General features: G+C 52.8%; 1 protein-coding gene across 1 annotated transcript; it reads right to left on the bottom strand.

Moving 5' to 3' along the window:
- Positions 1-574: 574 nt before the first annotated feature.
- On the bottom strand, positions 575-17176 carry ACCS (1-aminocyclopropane-1-carboxylate synthase homolog (inactive)). Its single transcript, XM_032359075.1, has 15 exons — positions 16807-17176; positions 15428-15718; positions 13063-13122; positions 10746-10816; positions 9587-9656; positions 9027-9093; positions 6990-7087; positions 6446-6523; positions 5586-5686; positions 4857-4946; positions 3481-3526; positions 3226-3367; positions 1342-1484; positions 1067-1220; positions 575-927 (listed from the first exon to the last, which is right to left on the bottom strand). Exons 2-15 carry the CDS (start codon positions 15716-15718, stop codon positions 830-832), a joined length of 1509 nt encoding a protein of 502 aa, XP_032214966.1. The 5' UTR covers positions 16807-17176; the 3' UTR covers positions 575-829.
- Positions 17177-21315: the final 4139 nt, after the last annotated feature.

Genomic DNA, 21315 nt, shown 5'->3' with positions numbered 1-21315 from the left:
AGGCAGTTCCTTGCCAGGAAGGAGGCAGAGCAGCTCTTCCTGGTCGCCCCCCTGCGTCTTGTCTGTCGCCGCCCAAGTGGAGGCCTGTCCCAGGTCCCAGGTGTCCTGGGGGCCCACACACCCTCCCTGGGGAGAACGATTGGAACATACAGAATTAACTCCTTCCTCCTGGGACTTGGGAACTATCGCTCCTGTTTATTTCCTGGGTGTGCTCTGTCTTCTGTGCACTGTTCTTCTGACTTGTTTCCCGGCAACAAAGGACGAAAGAGGGCGTCATCAAAAGAAGGTACACGTTGTTTTCTTTTCACGTCCTCAGGGGGGCGAGGGCTTGTGGTCGGGAGCAGTCACGACTCCTCCATTCTGTAAATTATTCACAACACGGGGGAGATGAAGCACGAGAGACTGTGGACTCTGAGAAGCAAACTGAGGGTTTTGGAGGAGGGGGGATGGGGTGAGCCCGGTGGTGGGTATTGTGGAGGGCCCTTATTGCATGGAGCACTGGGTGTGCTGCATAAACAATGAATCCTGGAACACTGAAAGGAAAAAAATAAAGTTTTTTTAAAAAATTACTCACAACAGAGGCTCCTAGTTTCTTCCAGTTCTGTTTAATAGAGGGGGAGGGGCCGAGGCACAGCACGGCTGGAGGAGCCTATCCCATGCCCTGAGCAGGGCCAGGAATGGCTCTTCTTCGCGGGTGAGGTCACGCTGGACTCCCTCCTGACAAAAGGCCCAGCTGCCGTGGGTCTCCGCAGCCCCAGTCGGCTCAGATTGGCGGTGGCTGCCAGGCCCTGCTGTCACCAGGCCCTGCTGTCACCAGGCGATGACCAGCTCACCTGCGCTGACTCCTTGGCTCCTGGGTCTGACAGGAAGAGGGCTCTTCTGCCACCCGGGATTTGCCCTCCAGCACCTGCCGGACCCTCTGCATCCCTGGGAAGGAGAAGGGACAGCCCCTTGGCACTGGCGGCTCGGCCGGCAGGACAGGCCAGCTGAGGCTGCTGGAGCCACAGGTGGGACGAGAAGCGGGAGGGCAGAGTGAAGGGTGCGGCGAGGAGGGGAGGTCGCTTACCCAGCCGAAGCCGGTGGGCCTTGTCCGAGAAGACCAAGCGGAACCAGCCGGGCTCTTTACACTCAAAGGTCTGACCACAGGACAGCAGCACCTTGTTGTCCAAAAATTGGCGCCAAAGCAGCATTTCTGCCTTAAAGGTGGCCTCGGGCAGGAACTGGGAGGGTGGCAGGGGCTCAGGTGGGAGAGGAGACACCCCTGCCCCTCACCTGCCGGAGAGAGGCTTCAACTACTCCCCCCCCCACAACTCCGCACCCATGCAGCCCCACCTGTGTTACCTTCCTCAGGTCAACCCAGATGAAGAAGCCCGCCCCGTGGCTCAGGAAGGGGATGCCCAGGGCCCGGAGCTCTCCTGCCACGTAGGCGTGGGCAGCCTTGAGCCGGGCATGGTTCTCCGGTAAGTACACCTGGTTGATCCAGTCTGTTTGGGGGAAAAGAGAAACCAACAAAGAAATCTCTCACCAACCCTCCAGGCTGCCCCACGAGTCTAAATGCTGACAAGAGAAAGGCCATGAGCTGCCAAGATCCTTTCTCCAGCTGTGGGTGGGGGCCACAGGAATAGTCCATGTCCAGTAGAAAGCACTGGAAATCCAGGTAGCTGGCCTCACAGCTGCCAGCCCTGCAGACACAGGGTTCCCCGGGGTGCAGATCCTAACAGAAGGCCCCCTCACACACAGATGTTTCCAAGCCCTGGAGGCTGCTGTTCAGATCCCAGCCTGGCCCCTGACAAGAGGTGGGGCCTGGGGCAACTTCACCTTCCCATCCTCAGCTTTTTATTAACTTTCTTTGGTGTCCCATTTGATGAGGGTTTTCAATCGTTTTTAAACAATTTGATTTTTTTTTTTTTCTGAGAGCGAGAGAAAGCGAGAGCTATAGAGCGAGCATGCAGACGGGGCAAAGGGAACGGGGGACAGAGAATCTCAAGCAGGTTCCACACCCAGCATGGAGCCCAATGCAGGGCTCGACCTCACAACCCTGAGATTGTGACCAGAGCTGAAACCAAGAGTTTGATGCTTAATTGATGGTGCCACCCAGGCACCCCACCCCCCCTTTTGATAAGTTTTAACACAGGTATCTATCTGTGTAACCCACCACCTGCAGGCAGGACACAAAACAGTTCCCTGGCCCCAAAGAGCACCCTCATGCTGTTCATAGTCCCGACACTCCCCTGCCCCCGACAACCACTGGTCTGTCAGTTCTCTGTCACCTGGTCTTGCCTCTTCTACAGTGTCACAGAAGTAGAATCATACAGTCATGTCACCCTTGGAGACTGGCCCCCTTCACACAGCACAATGCCCTTGAGCTTACTGTGGACTGCCCTGGACCTCGCCACAGAGCCCTACTCCATTGTACAGATGTGCCCCACTTTGTTCCCTCCTTCCCCCACGGAAGGATATTTGGAGTGATTGTGAACAAAGCAGCTATAAATTTTCACACGGAGGGTTTGTGCGACCATGAGGATAAACAGCTTAGGAGTGGGATTGTTGGGCCACGTGGTAAGTGTGGGTTTAATTCGGCAAGCAACTTGGCTCTCCAAAGTGGCCACAACACCTTCTATCCCGCGAGCAGCGTGAGAGTTGCTGCTCCACGTCCTCACCAGCGTGTGATGGGGTCACTGTCGTTTTAAATTTTGGCTGTTCTAGCAGGTGTATAATCATTTCCACATCTATAAAATACCAGGGGAAAGGCAGGAAATGTCTGCATCCTAGGATTCTGGGAAATAAGGTGGTACAATGAGAACATCTAGCAGGGCTCACTACAAGGTGGCAATTATAGATCCCCTTTGCTATCTAGACCCACTGGCTGAGATCCTCATAGGCAGAGATACTCCCGTTATAACTGTTTTCCCTTTGTTGCTTCTACTTTCTCTTTTTTCAAGTGCTCACAGCTAATAATGATGAGTTCACGTTGACCAAGTGCCTATGATATGCCAGGTGCTATTCGAATTGCCAAATCACACGAACTGAGGTTTGGGGAAGTGAAGTAGTGTGCCACATGGTCAGGAAGTGACGGAGTGGGCTATGAACCAGTCGTGGCACTGGGTTCTCGAACACCACCCCAAATTCTTCTCATGCAAGAAGCACCCTTGATCCCTGGCCCATTCCCAACTGACTATAACCTCTCCACCCCCCATTCTCAAATGACCAGGCCCAGGCAGTCACCACGGTCCCGAAGCAGCTGTGCCATCTGGTACTGGACCAAACCACTGAGGCCATGATAGCGGCAGAGGGAAGCCACCGCAGTGGCCACGTCCCGGTTTTCCGTGTAGAGCGTGCCGAAGCGGAGCCCAGACATCCCGAAGTCCTGCAGAGAAAGGCACCCTGGGCAGTGGCCAGCCCTCCACCAAGGAAGCTGGTTCCACCCACCTCTCTGCCCTCCCACTTCCGTGACACCCCCGAGGCCAGCCAGGAACCTACCTTGCTGGTCGCCCACATCACGTGGGTCCTCTGGGGGTCAGGCAGCCTGCAGAGAATACAGGTGGGGACAGAGGCAACGCAGATCCACAAAAGCTCATACATATTTGGATGAATTTAGTTCTGTGTCTGTGTGAAGCCCTGGTTTCACCTTTTTGAATCATCAATTCCTACACATCCTTTAGCGTCAGGGTCAGCAAAATACAGCCTGCAGGCTAAACCCAGCCCACAGCCTGTTTTTGTAAATAAAGCTTTACTGGAACACAGCCATGCTTTTTCATGTACATAATGTCTATAGCTGCTTTTGTGCCATATGGCAGAGTTGAATGAGAGACCATAGGCCTGCAAAGCCTAAAAATATTCGACATCTAATCCAAAAATACTTTCTGATCCCTGACCTAGAGCTCAGCTCAAGTTCTACTTCCTCAAACAGACCTTCTCTGACCACTCCCAGTAGCCTGGGCCCACTGGGGACCCCAAGCAGATCCCCTCATGCCTCCCCAGACTTCTCCTTTTTAGCACTTATCACAGCCACAATCAAATGACTGTGTATTTCGCCACTAAAATGTTTTTTCTGGGGGCACCTGGCTGGCTCAGTCGGTTAAGCATCCAACTCTTGGTCGAGGCTTAGGTCATGATCTCACAGTCGTGGGATTGAGCCCCACATCAGGCTCTGCCCTCAGCATGAGTCTGCTTAAGGCTCTCTCTCCCTCTCCTTCCTACATGTGTGGAGTCTTTCATTTACTTCAACTAAATGAAATCTTCAAAATGTTTTTTCTGGCTAGAAATAAAAGTTCCGCTTGAGAGGGGCCTACGTCTTTCTCGGTCCCTGTTATATCCCAGCACCAAGCAGGGTCTGGCACAGCAAAGGTGACAAGTCGTTCATTTTCTGCGCCTCACTGTCCTACTCCATAAACAAACAGGAGTCGCAACCGTGCGCTTGGCAGAGCCTCGCGAGGACCTGCTGAGAGAACCAATGGAAAGGATTTCACGGGGTCCAAAGTTCTGAACACATACCAGGAACAGTTAGAGTCTCTCAGTGCCGCATGTATAGACTCTGCGGGTGATCTGGTCCAAGAGTCTCCAAAACTCTTTCAGCCCAGATTCTTGGTTCAGGCTAAATCTAATGAAAAAGCCCCAACAGCTTGAAGTGCTTGGCACGTGGCTGGGGCTGCAGAAGGATGGGCGGAGTGAGTGAGCGAGCGAGCGAGCGGGTGGATGGATGGACGCAGCTGAAGCCACTCTGGAGCTGAGCGGACGGCACAGGGGGCCAGCTCCCACCCTCGCAGCCCCTCCACCCCTAGGAAGCCTACAGCCCAGCCCCTCCCTGGAGCTCTCAGAAACCCTAATGTAGCCCTGCCCGGGTAGGGCAGCCTCACCCTTCCAGGCTCAGGACGCTGCGGTAGGCCGCCGGCTTCTCGAACACGGACAGCATGTAGACCTCATCCACCATCACGTGCAGCTCATGCCTGAACGGGCAGGGCCGGGGAGGAGACGGCTTAGTCTGCAGGTCAAATAGGTCCCCTGCGGTGGGGAAGCAATGACTCAGAAACCCAGTGGACCATGGTCGGGCCCAGGGCTGCCAAACTTTGTTCCAGAAACACCTTTCCCTGTGTCTAATGCTCCACACAGGAAGCTCTGTACGCAGCTGACGGCTTCTGAAGCACTTCAGAGGAGAGGCAAAGGCCTCGGGCACATCCGCAAAAGAAGGGCCCAACTGAGAGCAAACCAGGTTTGTACAGACAGATCCAGATTCGAATAATCAGGCTCCACTCCTCACTCGAGGGCTCGGCAACCTGGGGACCATGACCACATGATGACTAATAGGGTGACTGGGCGGAGGGCATGAGATACAGCACGTGAAGAGCTTAGCAGGGCCCCTGGCCCCTGGGGGGCACAATGTAGGACAGCTGTTGTCCTAGAAAGAAAGAGGGAGAGAGAGCCCTAGTACCCCCATAAACCCTGCCCCCCCACCCCAGTGCTGGGGAAGGGCGAAAGCTGGTGGGGGCCCACAGAAGAGTGAACAGGGTAGAAGAGTCCATACCAAGGCCCGCGCCCATAGCCCGATCTGCCAGGATGTTTTTGTGGGTGACTGTGAGGTGCCTCACCTCTTGGCAAATTCCAGGTAGTCCCGCAGCTCTCCTGGGGAGTAGATGTCGCCCAGAGGGTTGTGGGGGTTGATGAGAATGAGACCTTTGACCTTCACATCCTGAAAGCACCAGTGGGGCAGGAAACACTCAGCTCCTCCCGAAGGCCAGAGCCACACGCTCCCACTGAATGGGGCCGGCGGCTGGGTGGGATCCAGGGGAGCTGGGATGGGAACGTGTTCAGGACCCAGCATGAAGCAGGTAAGGGCAGAGAATTACGAATCTGCAGCAGATGGCATACGTGCAAACGTGTCAGCCAGGAAAGAAAACAGAGGCAGAGAACAAAGCCCAGAGGCAAGAGGCCCAAATGCCAGTGAAGGCTGCCTCTGTTGGCAGAACAATGGACGGGGGTTTGCACTTTCAGATCCCTACAGGAGGCATGTGTGACAGTACTGGCCACAAACTGGAAAGGAACCACGTACTGGCCACAAACTGGAAAGGAACCACGGGAGGAGTAACCCTCATCTCTGCCTTTCTTCAGAAGGTCCCCTCAAAGAGGGATGCGACAGGGGAATCAGGTCCTCGGATCACCAGGGAGACTGCTGAACGAAGCTCCACACTCAACTCCCTGACCGAAGTCAGCTGGAGCAGGGGTAGGGGCGTTCATCGAGTTCCCACAGGTCTCAGAATCTTTCTCTAGTGGGAAGACCCTCCACTGGTAGGCTCCTAATGGACCCCCAGAATGGTTCCCTGGGGCCATCTGACACCCCAACCCCACCACGGAGTGCTAACCCCACACCTAGGATGAGATCAGCCACCAGAAGTCTGTGCCCTGCCCAGACCCACCCCTCCCAGCCTTGGGTTTGATTGGACCCCCAGACCTCAGAATTGGCTCTCTGCAAGGCCATCTCTAGCTTCTCCACGGTGAGCTGGAATGGACGTGTGTCCAGCCCAGTGACCTGGAAAAAGAGGGAGAAAAGCCACTGGCCCAGTTCAGTGATTCCCCCGAAACTGAGCTTCTGGGGCCTCTCCTAACAGTCATCTCTAGCCTCCTTGGGACAGTGTCTGAAAAACCCCGGCAGGGTCCCTCCCCTCATTGTCGGCCATGCCATCACATCAGGGACAGCTCAGCACTCTCAGTCAGGAAAAGGCCCCAGAGACCCTCTGATTGGGGTCCAAGAAGTTACACGCTGAGGTCTGCTCTGTCCCCTCCTCACCCCACTATTTTGATGGAGTGTCCTTGCGGCTGCCCTTGGCTTCTACTCTGACCCACAGATCTCAGAGCCAGGACCTGGGGAGCCCCAGGGAAACCCAGGTATGGACCACCGTGGGCAACAGAGGGCTCTACCCTCCTTGCAGCCGTGACGCTGGCATGGACTCCCTCCCACGTCTGCCCTCAAACTCACAGAGAGGAAGAACTCTTACCTCACTGTCCAGATAGACACACACCAGCCGGACATTGCCATAGAGATAGACGTGCTGTGTGATGGCCCCATAGTAAGGTGCGGGGATCAGGAACGCTTCTGAGGGAAGGAATGGTTCAGGGCCTGTCATCCTCCGGCCAGATCACCCCAGTCCCCCGTCACCCACAGGCTCCACTCCGCCTCCCCAGACTTCCATGTCTTTGGGGGAACCCCAGGCGTACACTCCGTCTCTCAACTCCCAAGCTCTAACACCTGGATCCACTGAGATGAGCCCCTTCTCTGATCATCAGTAGCTGACATTTACGGAACACTTACTACGTGCTGGGAACTGGGCTAACATTTGGGTGTCATCTCATTTGGTTCTCACAGTAGCTCTGTGACGTCAGTACTCCTGTCACCCTCACTCTCCCGATGAGGACACTGAACCTCGGAGGGTCCCTCTGAAGCACCCCATGTGCTGGCTCACTCCAAGGACAGACCAGGATCCAGGGAGTTGAAGCTGCGGGGTGGTCTGGGCTCGACAGATGGACAAACGGGACAGCAGGCAGAACTGCCCAGAGAGAGAGAGTGCGTTCAGGACGAGCGGGTTCTCCCTCCCTGGGGACATTCAAACACAAGGCTGAGGCCATCTGGTGGGGAAGCATGTCGTGTGGAACATTCTAGCTGTGAATGGGGAAGTACTGATGATCTCCAAGGTCTACCCTGAGGCAGAGGCAGGCGTCCCTCCAGTTCTGAAGGGGATGTGTGGGCAAGCCGCCCTCCCTTCCCCCGGCCCACCCCACTCACAGCTCCGGAAGGGGCAGCTTTGTCCTACATGTTCCCCAGCCCAGCCACGGGGAGTGGACCGGAGGGAAACGAGGGACCCAAGGGAGCCAAGGTACTGGCTGGCCAGAAACCTGGCGCAGGCTCTCTCTCACGACTTGCTCCAGGAAGCACAGATGCCCGTGAGGCGAGCACCTACACCTGAGCAGAAAGGTCATGAGCGGGTGGAGTTGAGGAAGGTCCAGAGAGAGGTTCACAGATATAGAGGGGAGGAGGAGGGAACTGCCTACCCCTGTGAGAGGTGGACAGTGTGACACTGACCCCATTCTTGGCTGTTCGAGAACAGGTAGGAAAATCGCCTATCCTATCCTTGTGATGAATCTTCTTCTTATGGTTCAAATCCTGGGTCCTATCTCTGTATGTGAATTTGACAAATCACGTAAGCCCCTGTGCCCTAATGTCCTCATCCGGGACGTGGGGACAGCACAGAACCCACCTCAGAGGCGAGAAGTGAGGATTAAATGGGCCTATGTGTGAAGCCTTAGGCTGTGCCCGCAACATAACACGTGGTCAGTAATTATCACCCAGAATCCCTGTTAGCGAAGCTGGCGTGAGGGGGCCTCTGTTCTGGTGACAGTGAGCCCTGATCGGGACCTGCTCTCAGTCCCACTGTGGATCCTAAGGGACGCTGCTGGCTGCCTACTCACCAGCCATTCCAATTTTCTGGCTAAGAGAGCACCAGATTTCCCAGAAATGACCAGCAATAAGTCCAAGGAAGGAGGGCCTTCCGCCAGCCCCTGGGGAGGAACCACGTTTGGTTGAAGTCAACCAAACTTATCCCGTCTGCCTGGGGCTGCTCTGGGAATGGTTTTGTGCAGCGGTTCTGGCCACTAAGACATAAGGGGAGCTCCGCTGGGACTTTCTTTGGGAAAGAGTATCTCCCCTGCCCCTTCCCGATAAAACAAAGACACAGGCAAGGCACAACCTTTCCCTTTCTCCCTGCCTTCTGGACCCACTGACAGCCAGCACATGAAAGGAAAAACCAAGGCCATCACAGAGACAAGCCCCGAGCCCCGGCATCACGTTGACCTCCTCCGAAACTGTGGACATCCAGGTATCTTGACCGTACATCTGGTCAAGCTGCTTGTTAAGCCCCCTGCAGCCTCATAGTTGGCTATGGCCAAAGGCATTCTGACACAGGCCACAAAGACAGGCAACTGTGGGCACTGCAGGCATAGGGCAGCCCCCAAAGCTGAGCAAGCCATGGGTCACTTACCCCCCGCCTCACACAGCACCGTGGCCAGAGCAGAGAAGAGAGAGGCACAGCCATTCAGGACAACCACCTGCGGGTGACACATCCACGTTGACAAAGATGAGTATCCATCCAGGTGGAAGCAAGGACCTACAGCTGTACCCAGGCTAGCAGGGAAGCGGGGCCGGTCCCAACTTGGTGCCCTCTGTGGCTCGGTCACAGCAAAGCCACCAGAGGAAGCCAAAGGCCTCTCCTGACTGACAGCCAAGTGCCTGTGTTGCTTATCCTTTGGGCTCTCTCTGGATCAACAGAACAAGAAGAGGGAGCGGGTCACTCAGAGAGTCTTGCCTGAAGGTACGGAGGCAAGGAGGGAGCACTGAACAAACTGGAGCAGAAACTGTAACCAAATTATGTCCTCAATATTTAGGATGAGGAAGACAAAGGGCAGGGGTGCTCCTAATTCTACCTGGAAACAGCCCAAAATCGAGGGGAAGGCAGATCTCACGCCCACCCTACCCTTGCCCAGTCAAAATTGGGGGAGGTGGGTAGAAGAACAGGGGAGAGCAGAGGAGGGGGCGACTCACATTGTCTGGTTTAAGGGGGTTGGGGCTCTTGCAGTAGAAAGACAGGAATCTGGCCACTTCCTCCCGGAGGCTAGAGATCAGACCGAGAGATGATCAGTGTTTGCCAGAGGATCCCCAGCCCACGGTCTGTCCCAGAGCTCCCCCGGTGAATCTTCACACAGCCGCCACCACCCTTCTCTGGTTTCCCACTCAGGCAGCAGGATCGGCGTGGCCTCCACGTCACAGGGCCTACCAGTCCCCTGCCCCATCACCACCCACACACGGACACTTGCATTCTCTCTAGTTCTAGGACACCCGACCCCCTTAATCTGCTGGCCTCGGGGATATGAAAAGTAACACTCCACCTACACATAGATCTAGCTAGTAACAGTAATGCTATCATAATGGTAACTATCGTCAGAGTCATGGTTGGACCATTTCCATCATGCAGGAATTACATGGGGAATTTTACTCATTCAATCTTTATAACAATCCTAAGATGCTGTTATTATTCCCATTTTACAGATAAAGAAACTGAGGCTTGAAGGAGATAAGTCACTTGCTGGTAAGTGCAGAGCCCACACTCAAGGCAGTGGGCTGTCTCCAGGGCCCACCATCCTCATTACCTAGGAACGAACACTTTGGAATCCAGTTCTGCTTGGCCACGAAGCCCCTGGGACAGCAGCCGCCCCCAGCAAGTGCTCACTAAGTACCAGCTCCAATTAGCATTATTTAACTCGCCCCATCGGACCAGGAGGAAAATGCCCCCACCAGCAGCCCCCGAAGATGATCCTGCTTCCTCTACAACTACTGGGAGAGCAGGGAGAAGGACTCCATGCCTGAAGACCCTCCGCCTGCCTCAGACCCATGGAAGCAAGTGAGGGAGCTCCCAAGCTGTGGTGAGACCCACAGAGGCCCTAGTACCCCACAGACCCTCCAGGAAACCCCATGATTGCCAGACCTCCAGGATGGCCCTCAGCCCAAGGCAGGCTTTCTCCACCTGCCACAGTCACATCCGGGGCGGGATAATTCTTTGTTGTGGGGGCTGGCCACTACCCAGTAAATGCCTGAAGAGCCCCTTCTCAGCTGGGACAAGCAAAAGTGTCTCTAGATGTCCTATGTCCTCGGGAGCAAGACCACCCCGTGGGCTGGGAACCACCGGCCCGCAGCAGCTACTTACAACAGATGTCCCCTCCAGTCGGGGTACTGCAGCAGGGACGGCTCCACCCGCAGCATGTCGCTCTGACTCAGCTGGGGACAGAGGGAAGGGCGGTTGAGCGCCATACACCCTCGTAGTGACCGCTGGCGTGGCGCTTCCACCCACATCCACACGGCCCCCACCACGAAAGCCTGGGCTTGGTCTGCTCATCAGAAAAATGAGGGGAGAGGCAGCACGGGCACAGCCTTCTCCTGCCCGTTTTGCAGAGGAGGAAACCGAGGCTCCAGAAAGTGAGGTGACTCTGCCAATGTCACGGAGCTAGCAAATGGCAGAGCCGAGACAAAACCCTCAGCTCTGCCACTTGCTAGAAGAATCCAGTGCTCTTTTTACAACACTGCCATCTAAGAAACCCTGAGGAGTGGGGGCACCTGGGTGGCTCAGTCGGTTAAGCATCTGACTCTTGATTTCCACTTGCGTCATGATCTTAGGGTTGTGAGTTCGAGCCCCATGTCAGGCTCCCTGCTCAGCCGGGAGTCTGCTTGAGATTCGCCCTCTCTATCTCTGCCCCTCCCCGTGTTTGCATGTGTGCGTGCTCTCAAATAAATAAAGAAATCTCTTGAATAAATAAATACATAAATAACCCAGAGGGGTGAATTGGTAGAAGCAGTGATAGGAGACTATGCTACTCAGCTACTCCCTGGGGTGACAGAAGGGGTCCCAGAATTGGGTGCCATCCCCTCGGAGTTTGCTCCAACTTCTGGAGGGACTCGAGTCATTGTGTTCCCATGGGCTCAGCTCAACTTTACGCTTTGGAAAGTATGGCCTTTTTACACCATCCCCACCCTGACCAGGCACTGGGTTAGTAACTCCCAGGGCATCACAGACACAATGTCAAAGAAAGGCAGAAGTCTTAGCGAGTGGACCAAAAGAAGAAGGGCAGTCAGCCACTTGTATATGACTCCAACCCTTCCCGTCTGTCCTGCCGCCCAGAGAGCCACACCGTCCAGTGGGAAGGCCACAGCCACGTGTGTCCCTTGAGCACCTTGAATGCGACTGGTCTGAACTGAGACCCACTGGATTTGAAAAACGTGATATGAAAACAGTATGTAACATATCTTAATTTTTTAGATTGATTACATGTTGAAACGGTCCTATTTTCAATAGATAGAGGTAAAAAAAATATATTAATTACTAAGATGAATTTACCAGTTTCTTTTTACTTATCTAATAGAAAATTTTAAATTACATACATGGCTCACATTTTACTTCTGTTGGACAGTATAGCAGGGAACTGGCTGGATAGGACAGGCATCTTGAGCCCCCTTCCTACACCCCTCTCCCCTTGGATCTTGGATTTGTCACCCTCAGAAATAAGGTGTGCATCCCAAACTTGGAGTCTGTGGCCCTGGGAGACACATCTATCAGGCATTTTCAGTGGTTTGCTAGAAATGGCTCGGACCAGCTCAAGAAATCTGTTTATTACATTTCCAGGAATTTTACATGCTGTGTTTAAAAAAAAAAAAAACCATTAAAAAAAATTAAATTATGTCAATGTATAAATAAGTAAATTACATTAAAAACAAACGTAGTTACTAAAATATCACTGCTTCTGATTATGTTACTACATTTTGTTTAGATTTTATTTATTTCTCAGAGAAAGAGAGAGCATATGCACAAGCAGGGGGAGCGGCAGGCTGAGGGAGAAGCGGCAGGCAGAGGGAGAAGCAGGCTCCCCACTGAGCAGGGAGCCCAATGCGGGACTCTATCCTAGGACCCTGGGATCAGGAGCTGAGCAGAGGGCAAACGCTTAATGGACTGAGCCACCCAGGCGTCCCTATGTTACTACATGTTTATGTGTATTCTTGAAGTTATTTCCATCTTTGCGTCTGCATGGCAGGGACACTACAAACCTTTTTCCCAACTCTGTGTGCAAGGATGTCACATCCGTGGCTTGAAATCAGCCGGGAGTATTTACACTATGAGAACTGGCAAAATCTACAAATCAGAGTCCTCCCTACCCCAGAGGCAGTTGTTAAATGCTGACCACATCCCACTGAGTGTCCCCTCACCACCGCCATCCTGCTGGGAGAGCAGGACCCAGCCAGCAGGAGGGGCTGAGTATGGGAAGAGGTAAAGCAGGACCAGAATAGGGAAGTGACTGGCCCAAGATCACAGAGAAAGTTGTCCCTGAGGCAGATCTGGAACCGGGGTGAGAGGACTCTCAGGCCAGCGCTGCAGAGGCAAGGGGCAGACTCTGGTCAGGGAAGCCTTCCAGGAAGTCCAAGAGCAGACGGGCCCTGGGAGCTGCTGATGGCTCCCAGACATGTACGGGACTTACCCGCCTGGAGAGCAGGTCAAAGCAGAGTTTGTTTTCACTGGTGCCCAAATTAATGATGCCCTGGAGAGAGAGACAGGGAGGCAGAGTGAGCATAGCCAAGCGGTCCCAAAGGGAAGGCCTGAAATGCACATGGAGGCAGATAAGCAAAGCGGGACCGATCGCACCCTCCCCAACCCCCTTCCTTAGCCTTGTTGGGCCCCACCTCCTCTCAGCACCCTGGTCCATCTTCCCATTTCTAAAGCTCTGTTCAAAGGCCATCTCCTCCAGGAAACCTCCCCAGAACCCCAGCTAGAAAGGATCTTTCCTTCTTCTGGAACACAAAACTCGTGGTCTGTCCCCATGTAGAGCACTGCTCACTCTGCCCAGGTCACAAGGACAGACGGACATGCTTTGTGTCCCCCACTGGATGGGAAGGTCCCTGAAGGGGATGCATGCCCGAGAAACCATCACTTAGTAGGACCCAATACATGTTTGTGGTATAAAACAAGGTACAAAGTAAAGCAGTGCTCCGGGAGGACCAGGAACAAGGATACATGCGGAGCAGGAAGGGCTCTGGGGCTGCAGAAATGGACCCCTGGGAGACCGTGTGCAACCACACACCACCTTGATCCCACCCCATGAGGCACCCACTCATAGGAGCAAGAGTGGGGAAGGCACAACTCAAGCCGCCCATAGAGTCCCCAGGGAGACTCATGCTCTCTAACCCCTGATCCCTGTGGTATTGGGGCAATGAGGAAGGAGGCAGGATATGGAAGCCAAGCTTCAATGAGCCAGTGTTCTGACCAATAAAAGGCATGGCTCCTTCACTCGCTGAGGAACAGAGCAGTAGGCTCCTCTGCTCACAGCTAATCTGTCCACAAATCCTGTCGCTCCTACCTTCAAAATACGTGTTCAGGGGCACCTGGGTGGCTCAGTGGGTTAAAGCCTCTGCCTTTGGCTCAGGTCATGATCCCAGGGTCCTGGGATCATGCTCCGAATCGGGCTCTCTGCTCAGCGAGGAGCCTGCTCCCCCCTCCCCCGCCTGCCTCTCTGCCTACTTGTGATCTCTGTCAAATAAATAAATAAAATCTTAAAAAAAAAAAAAAGTACAGCCCAACCTCATCTCACCTCCACGGTGAAGAACCCTGTTGAGCCGCCAGAGCTTCCTGTCTCCCTTCTTGCAATGGCTTCCCTCCTCCCTTGCCGGCCTGCACTCACCCTGACCTCCACACAACAGCCTAAGCCCCAGGCCTCTTCTGAAAGCCAAAATCAGATCATACTGCTCCTCCTCCCGACGCCTTCCACTGTGCTGTGTCCCAAACCAGAAGCCTGTCTGCGTCCCATAATGCCCACAGTCTCCGTCTCCAGGCCACCGCCTGATCTCTCTGACCTCGTCCCCTGCCAGTCGAGGGGCTTCACTCCAGCCGTCGTGGCCCCGTGCTGTCCCTTGAACTCATCAAGCACAGATTCACCCTGGAGCCTTTGCACCGGCTGTTCCCTCCCCCTGGAACATTCCCTGCCCCAGGTATCTGCAGGGCTCCCTGGGATAGGCAGCCTCCAAGATGGCTCCCAGGGAGCATCCCCACCTCCTGGTATCCACACCCTTGTGTAATCCCTTCCCCGTGAGTGTGGGTCGGACCTACTGACCCACTTCTGACAAACAAGATATGCAGATGGGATATCTTGCAAGAATAGGTTATAAAGCCCCTGGCTTCCATCCTGGGTACTCATGGTGTCTCCTTCTCTCTCAGAGCGCCTGCCCCGGGAAGCCAGCTGCCATGTCACATGGCAGTCTGTGGAGATTCCCATGTGAGGAGGGACTGGAGCCTTCCAACACCCATACCAACAAGCCTGGAAGCAATCCTCTCCCAGCCCCCGACCACGTCAAGCCTAAGATGAGACCACAACCATGGCTTCAATGCAGGTTCACAGAAGATTCTGAGCCTGTGGCACCCACCCAGAGCCTGAACCCCAGAAATTATGAAATGCATTTGTTAAACTGCTGAAATCTGAGGTAATTTGTTACAAGCACCAGGTAACTAATATAATCCTTTGTTTTCCTCAGGTCTCTACTCGAATTGTCACCTTAGGAAAGTGGCCCTCTGTGACCACCTTACATAAAACAGCAACATCCCCAGACCACCTCATCATTCTCTATCCTCTTTACTCTGCTTTATTTTCTCTATAGCACTTATTATCATTATAGGGATTTTTTTTTTCTGTTCCCCATCTGCCTCCCCTTCTAGAAAAAAACTCCACAAAGGCAGGAACTTTGCTTTTGCTCACAGTTGCAACCCCAGCATCTAGAACAACTTCTTGGTCAAGGCAGAGCATCCCACCCTGCAGTCTTTCCTTGGGCTCCAGTGGGCACAGGGGTCTCACTCACACTGGGGTTCTTATCCTCATCATACTCGTCCATGTGGTAGGTCCTGTAGCCCTCCTCTGCCGAGTCCCAGAACCACTTAATGACTCTTCCTCTCGAGGACAGGCAGGAGCTGTCCGAGGACAACATGGCAGTGGGACCACTCGCTCCACAGTCCTCTGGCAGCTTCCGGTCTGGTTTTCTGGAGCATTCTCTTTCCAGATCATCCCCAGAGTTACTGTCCAGATCCTGGATGGAGGTTGGGCCCGGGCAGGTGGCAGGTGCCCTGGATTCCTTCTGAGGCAGAGTGAACATCTGCAAAAGGACAAAAGTATTTAGGGCCCAAATTCAGCATTCAGAAACGCAGCAGAACTGAACTGGGAGTCTAGCGGTCCTTCCCATTCTTGGCTCCCCCTTCCCTTATGTCTATATATTCACCATTTCCTATGTCCCTTACTAGTTGTAACCGTAAGTCCAACGGCTTCAGCAAGTAAATCCTGTTAAAGATCTCTTCGGGGCCAGGGGCTAGGCTTGCTACTTTTATATGGGGTAACATATAGCTGCTTTCCCTTGTTTTACATTTATGGGACTTTTTCATTCTGCAGCCTGCGGAGCCGCCAGCGTTCTTTTTCCATTCTTGCTGACCTCAATTTCAAAACACCAGGGGGAGGGGCACCTGGGTGGCTCAGTGGGTTAAAGCCTCTGCCTTCGGCTCGGGTCATGATCCCAGGGTCCTGGGATCCAGCCCCACATCAGGCTCTCTGCTCAGCCGGGAGCCTGCTTCCCTCTCTCTCTCTGCCTGCCTCTCTGTCTGCTTGTGATCTCCGTCTGTCAAATAAAAAAATAATAATAATTAAAAAAAAAAAAAAAAGAACACCAGGGGGAAAATGTTCTGACTTAAGCAGAAAGAGCCCAGAGTCCCAGGGGTCTTGCAGTGATTGCTGTCAACAGGGCTAAAGGGCCCGAGATTACTTGGTGATCGAGGGAGGGTGGGGGACCAAGGGGAGGACGACTGAGGGTCTCCCAAGGGCAGGCACCCTGCAGAGCCCCAGGGCCTGGCAAAGCACAGGTGCCAGGAGAGGGTGGTCTCCTGCCCGCGGCTGTGAGCTCCTCCGCTTTCCAAGCCAGCTTTGCCATCTGCGGAGGCGTGTAAAACCGCAGGGCAGCAGGGAGGCTATGAACGGAGGAGCTACCTAGAACTAAAGCCGGCTCGTGGCTCAAGTTCGGTAAAATAGGTTATCATCGCTCCTCGCCGAATTCCCGGTCGGTCCAGAGGCAAGCGCGCACACCCAGTGCCGGGGGACAGCCAGCGGCCCCGACCCCCGGGGCGTCCCCGCGGGTAAACACGGCTCCCCGAAGCACCCCCTCCCCCGCTCCACGTGCCAGGCTCTCCCGGCGCTCACCTCGCTCCCCACCCCCGGCGGCGCGGGCCGGCGGCGGGGCAGAGCAGCGGGAGCGACGCCGGGCTGGAGCGCAGGGCCCGGGTTCCTGCCGCAGCGCGGCGGGGACGAGGCCTCGGCGGGCGGCTGAGCCTCGCGAGACGACACGTCTGAGGTTCGCGGACAAGGAAGTGTGCGCCGGGCCGGGGACTGCGAGACGCAAGCGGCGACTCCTGCGGGCGATCCCCGAGCCCGCGCCGAGGGAGGCCCCGCTCCGCTGCCGGGCAAAGCGCGATCGAAGCCCCGGGCGGCGCGGGGGAGGCAGCACCCGCGCTGCTGAATCGGGCGCCCGGGTCGCTTCCGCCGCGCGGACCCGCCCTCAGGCTTCCCGTACACCTAGGCGTGCCCCGCGTGCTGCCGGGTTCCCTGACCCTGGGGGGGGGGGGCGGACCCCCCACCACGCCTCCGCCCCCATCCTTCCCGGTGCCGACCCCGGCCTGCGCACAGCAAAAGCCGAGAAGACCACCGCGGGGAAGATTCGGGCCACGGTTCCGGGTCTCCTCTGCTGGCACCTGAGGACGCCTCCCTCTGCCTCCTGGGCCTCAGTTTCCCAGTTTGGAAGCAGTTAGAGTCTCGGAGGTTACTTGGCAAACGTACGCCTGCTTGCACCCATGGAGAAGCCTTTCCGGGTTAAAGCGAGGGCATCCTTAAAACATCCTTCCCCTGTGAGAATTTTTACAGTGGCATTTGAAATTCTCCTTCACTCAGTTGGGACCTTTGTTGAACTCTTCCACCGACCCCTACACGTCCTGGGGCATCGGCAGTGAGTTAGGGTACCCAGGCCCCGGCCTGCGCCGAGCCTTGAGTGGAACAAACAAGCAGGATCCCTCAGGACAAGTATGGCTGGGAACCACTCCACTGCTTGTCTTCTCTGTGGCCTTGCCAGGAACATGGTGACCTTAAGCCGCTCTCATGACTTTGTTGGTCCCCTGTGCGATGTTCTGTAAAACAAGTCAGTTCTCTCCATTTAAGTCATATTCTATTTAATTCTGGTAAGTACTCTTATCGAATGTCTGTCTTGTGCCAGCTCTCTGCAAAGTGCTGGGATACCGTGATAAGGAAAACAGTGGGCCAGTAGTTGATTGGGAAGGCAGACGTACAAATGGAAGGACTATTAAGAAAGAGATTACCGGTGCCATGGAAGCAAGCAGCTGGGAGATCCACCCTCAACCCCAAAGACATGCATTGGCCCCACATGGGAAGTCCGACACTCAATTGCTAGAAACTCAGGAAATGATGGCAGAGCTCCGAAGAGTAAGTCCTAGTTAGCTAGTGAGAGGGTGGATTGTTGGAAACAAGGGCACCTTTGATAGGGGAAGGTCAGGGTCAGTCTGGAACATTAACATTCTCAGGAATTGAACTTAAATGGACACATTTTCTTGAAAGACACAAGTTGCCAAAACTGACCACAAGAAACAGGAAATGTGAATCACCCAGTATCTACAGAAATTAAGTTTATGAGTAAAAAAAAAAACCTCCCCATAAAGAAAATTCCAGTACAGATGGCTTTATAAGTGGATTTTACCAACCTTTTAAAATATTTTTAAAAAATTAACTTGACACAAACTTTCAGAAAATGGAGGAATGAAGATTGCCAACATATTTATGAGTCATTATTACTCTGATAGCAAAACCAACCATGTGTTACTAAAAAGAAAGTTACAGCACACTACTCAAAAAAATAGATGTAAAATTCTTAATATAAAACCAAATCAGGGGCGCCTGGGTGGCTCAGTGGATTAAGCCGCTGCCTTCGGCTCAGGTCATGATCTCAGGGTCCTGGGATCGAGTCCCGTGTCGGGCTCTCTGCTCAGCGGGGAGCCTGCTTCCCTCTATCTCCCTCTCTGCCTGCCTCTCCATCTGCTTGTGATCTCTCTCTGTCAAATAAATAAATAAAATCTTAAAAAAAAACAAATCAACAATATATACAAGGAGAATGTGTTGTGACTATATGCACCTTATTGTAGGAATAGGACCCTCCCTTAATATTTAAAAAGTTCAGTGTAATCTACCACATTAATACTTAAAGGAATTTTATCTTCTCTAGAGGTATAGATAAGAACATGACAAAAACAGAACCCTCATTCCAGGAAAAAAACTCAGCAAACTAGGAATTGAAGGAACTCTTATCTGGGAAAGGGCAATATGAAAAATACTTACTAAGACTAAGAGTCAGGTGCCTGGGTGGCTCAGTCGGTTAGGCATCTGACCTTGATTTCCGCTCAGGTCATGATCTCAGGGTTATGAGATCGGCTACTCACTGGGCATAGAGCCTGCTTGAGATTCTCTGTTCCCCTCTCCCTCTGGCTCCCTGCTTCTTCTTAGGAAAAAAAAAAAAAAAAAGAAGAAAAGAAAAGAAAAAAGGGTCAAGAGTGGCCTCTTGAGAACAAGATTGAGAACAAGAATGTCCTCCCTTACTATCTTTGTTTGACATTGTACTGGAGGTTCTAGGCAATGCAATTAGAACAGGAAAATTATTGGGGTGGCTGGGTGGCTCAGTTGGCTGAACATCTGCCTTCAGCTAGGGTCATGATCCCGGGATCTCAGGATGGAGCCCCATGTCAGGCTCCCTGCTCAGTAGGGAGTCTACTTCTCCCTCTGCCCCATAACCAATTCGTGCTCTCTTTCTCTAATAAATGAATAAAATCTTACATAAAAAGAAATATGAGAAATATTAAAAAGGAAGAAGGAAAATCATCTTTATTTATAATCAACATGATCATATACATTAAAAAATTAAAGAAATCTCCCTTTCCCCCTGCCATGCTCCTAAGGCTAATAATGAGTTTAGCAAGATCACAAGATACTGTCAGGAGAGGATTCTTCCTAGGTCTCTCATGTTTCTGTCTGTCTTACAAGGAGGGGCACTGACTGTCTTTGTTCTAGGCTCTCTTCAAGGAGGTACACACACACAAACACACACACACACACACACACACACGTTTAGAGTGAACAGCATTGGATAATGTCTCCCTCTAGAGCAAAGGGTAGGTTTATTACTCAGTATGATAAAAATGTCTCCTTTGGGGCCAAAGTTCAGGCAGGCTTACTGCTCATTGGCCAAGAATCCTGTTCTTTAAGCTTGGGTTTCCTCTTCTGCAGGACACCCCACTTCATGTGCAGGCATCAGTGGGTCCTCCTCACGTTGCCTTCTAGGAAGCAGGGCTTGGGGAACCAGAAGCTGATTCTCTGATTCCACTGTGAGTAAGAAGCTGTCCTTTATCTCTGACCCAGTATTCTCGTGTCTTCTGCCAGCATCCTTGAAAGCTGTTTTTAAGTAGGGTAAAATCTCAGAGCCTTCAAAGCTCTTGATAGATACAAGATACAAAAATCAGTTGTTTCATACTAGCAGCAAACAATTAGAAAATGAAGTTAGCAATACCTTTAGCAGAACATGAAAAGCATCATATAGAGATAACAGGATGTGTGTAGGACGAAATGTGTGCTCTGAAATCCACAAAGACCTTGCCGAGTGAAATTAAAGACCTAAATAAATGAAAGGAGATTCCATGCTCATGGATAGGGAGATATGACGTTTTCTCCACTCAAACATTCAAATCTTGAGTGGAAGACCAAATAGTTGACCCCTTCCATGACTGTCCCTTTCAAATGAGGACAGTGTCCTGACTGTCCTGACTGTCTATTAGCCCTCATTACCGATGTCCCAAGTCCCCCTCTGCTTCTCTTCTTTCACATCTTCATCTTCTCTCTGGTCCCATGGGCTCCCTCATTCATCCAGTGAATTCCTTGTGTCTATTTATAAAGAACACTATCTGAGATATAGATAGATAGATAGATAGATAGATAGATATACCCTAAAGAATCAGGATTTGCTGTAATACTGCTTTTTGATTAAAAAAAGAAAGAAAGAAAGAAAAGAAAAAGGTTGTCATTGAAGTAATAAGAACCATCCAATCTGGACCCAAGAGAGGATGGTTACGAAGTCAAGTGACTGACCAAAGCCATCAGTTAGTGCTAAAAGCTCTTTTGTCATCTGTAAAACACAGTAGACTGTGCTGGGCCCGGGGCATAGCACGAGTCCTCCAACTGAAACGCAAATATGCCAGAGCTCTATAGACAAGCTCCCAGGTGGTCTGATCTGAATAGCTGAAAACACTAGAGATGAAAATGGAAAATGGAAGACCCCAGGCTCAGCCCTAGAGATTCATTTTAGAAGCCTTTTGAGGGGCACCTTTACCCTACACTGCAGCCACACCTGAGCACAGTGGGTATGATCTTGTGGGATGCAATGTCCCATAGGATCCTGACATCTAGAATGTGCTTTGTCAATTAGGGATCTCTTTTTTCCTTCCTTTCTTACCTTCCTTGGACAGTACTCTTCACATGCAACTTGCCTTAGAATTTAAAAGAGACCCCCCCCCAAAAAAAATCTCCCAGACTTGACACAAATGAGTGTAAAGAAGGAAAACAAGCCTAGAATTTGAAAGAACATGAAATTTATTAGATGCAGCC

The sequence above is a fragment of the Mustela erminea genome, chromosome 9 (genome assembly GCF_009829155.1).
Source record: "Mustela erminea isolate mMusErm1 chromosome 9, mMusErm1.Pri, whole genome shotgun sequence".
Taxonomy (NCBI): Eukaryota; Metazoa; Chordata; class Mammalia; order Carnivora; family Mustelidae; genus Mustela; species Mustela erminea.
The sequence above is the reverse complement of the archived record's forward strand: the minus strand, read 5'-3'. Positions and strand labels throughout refer to the sequence as shown.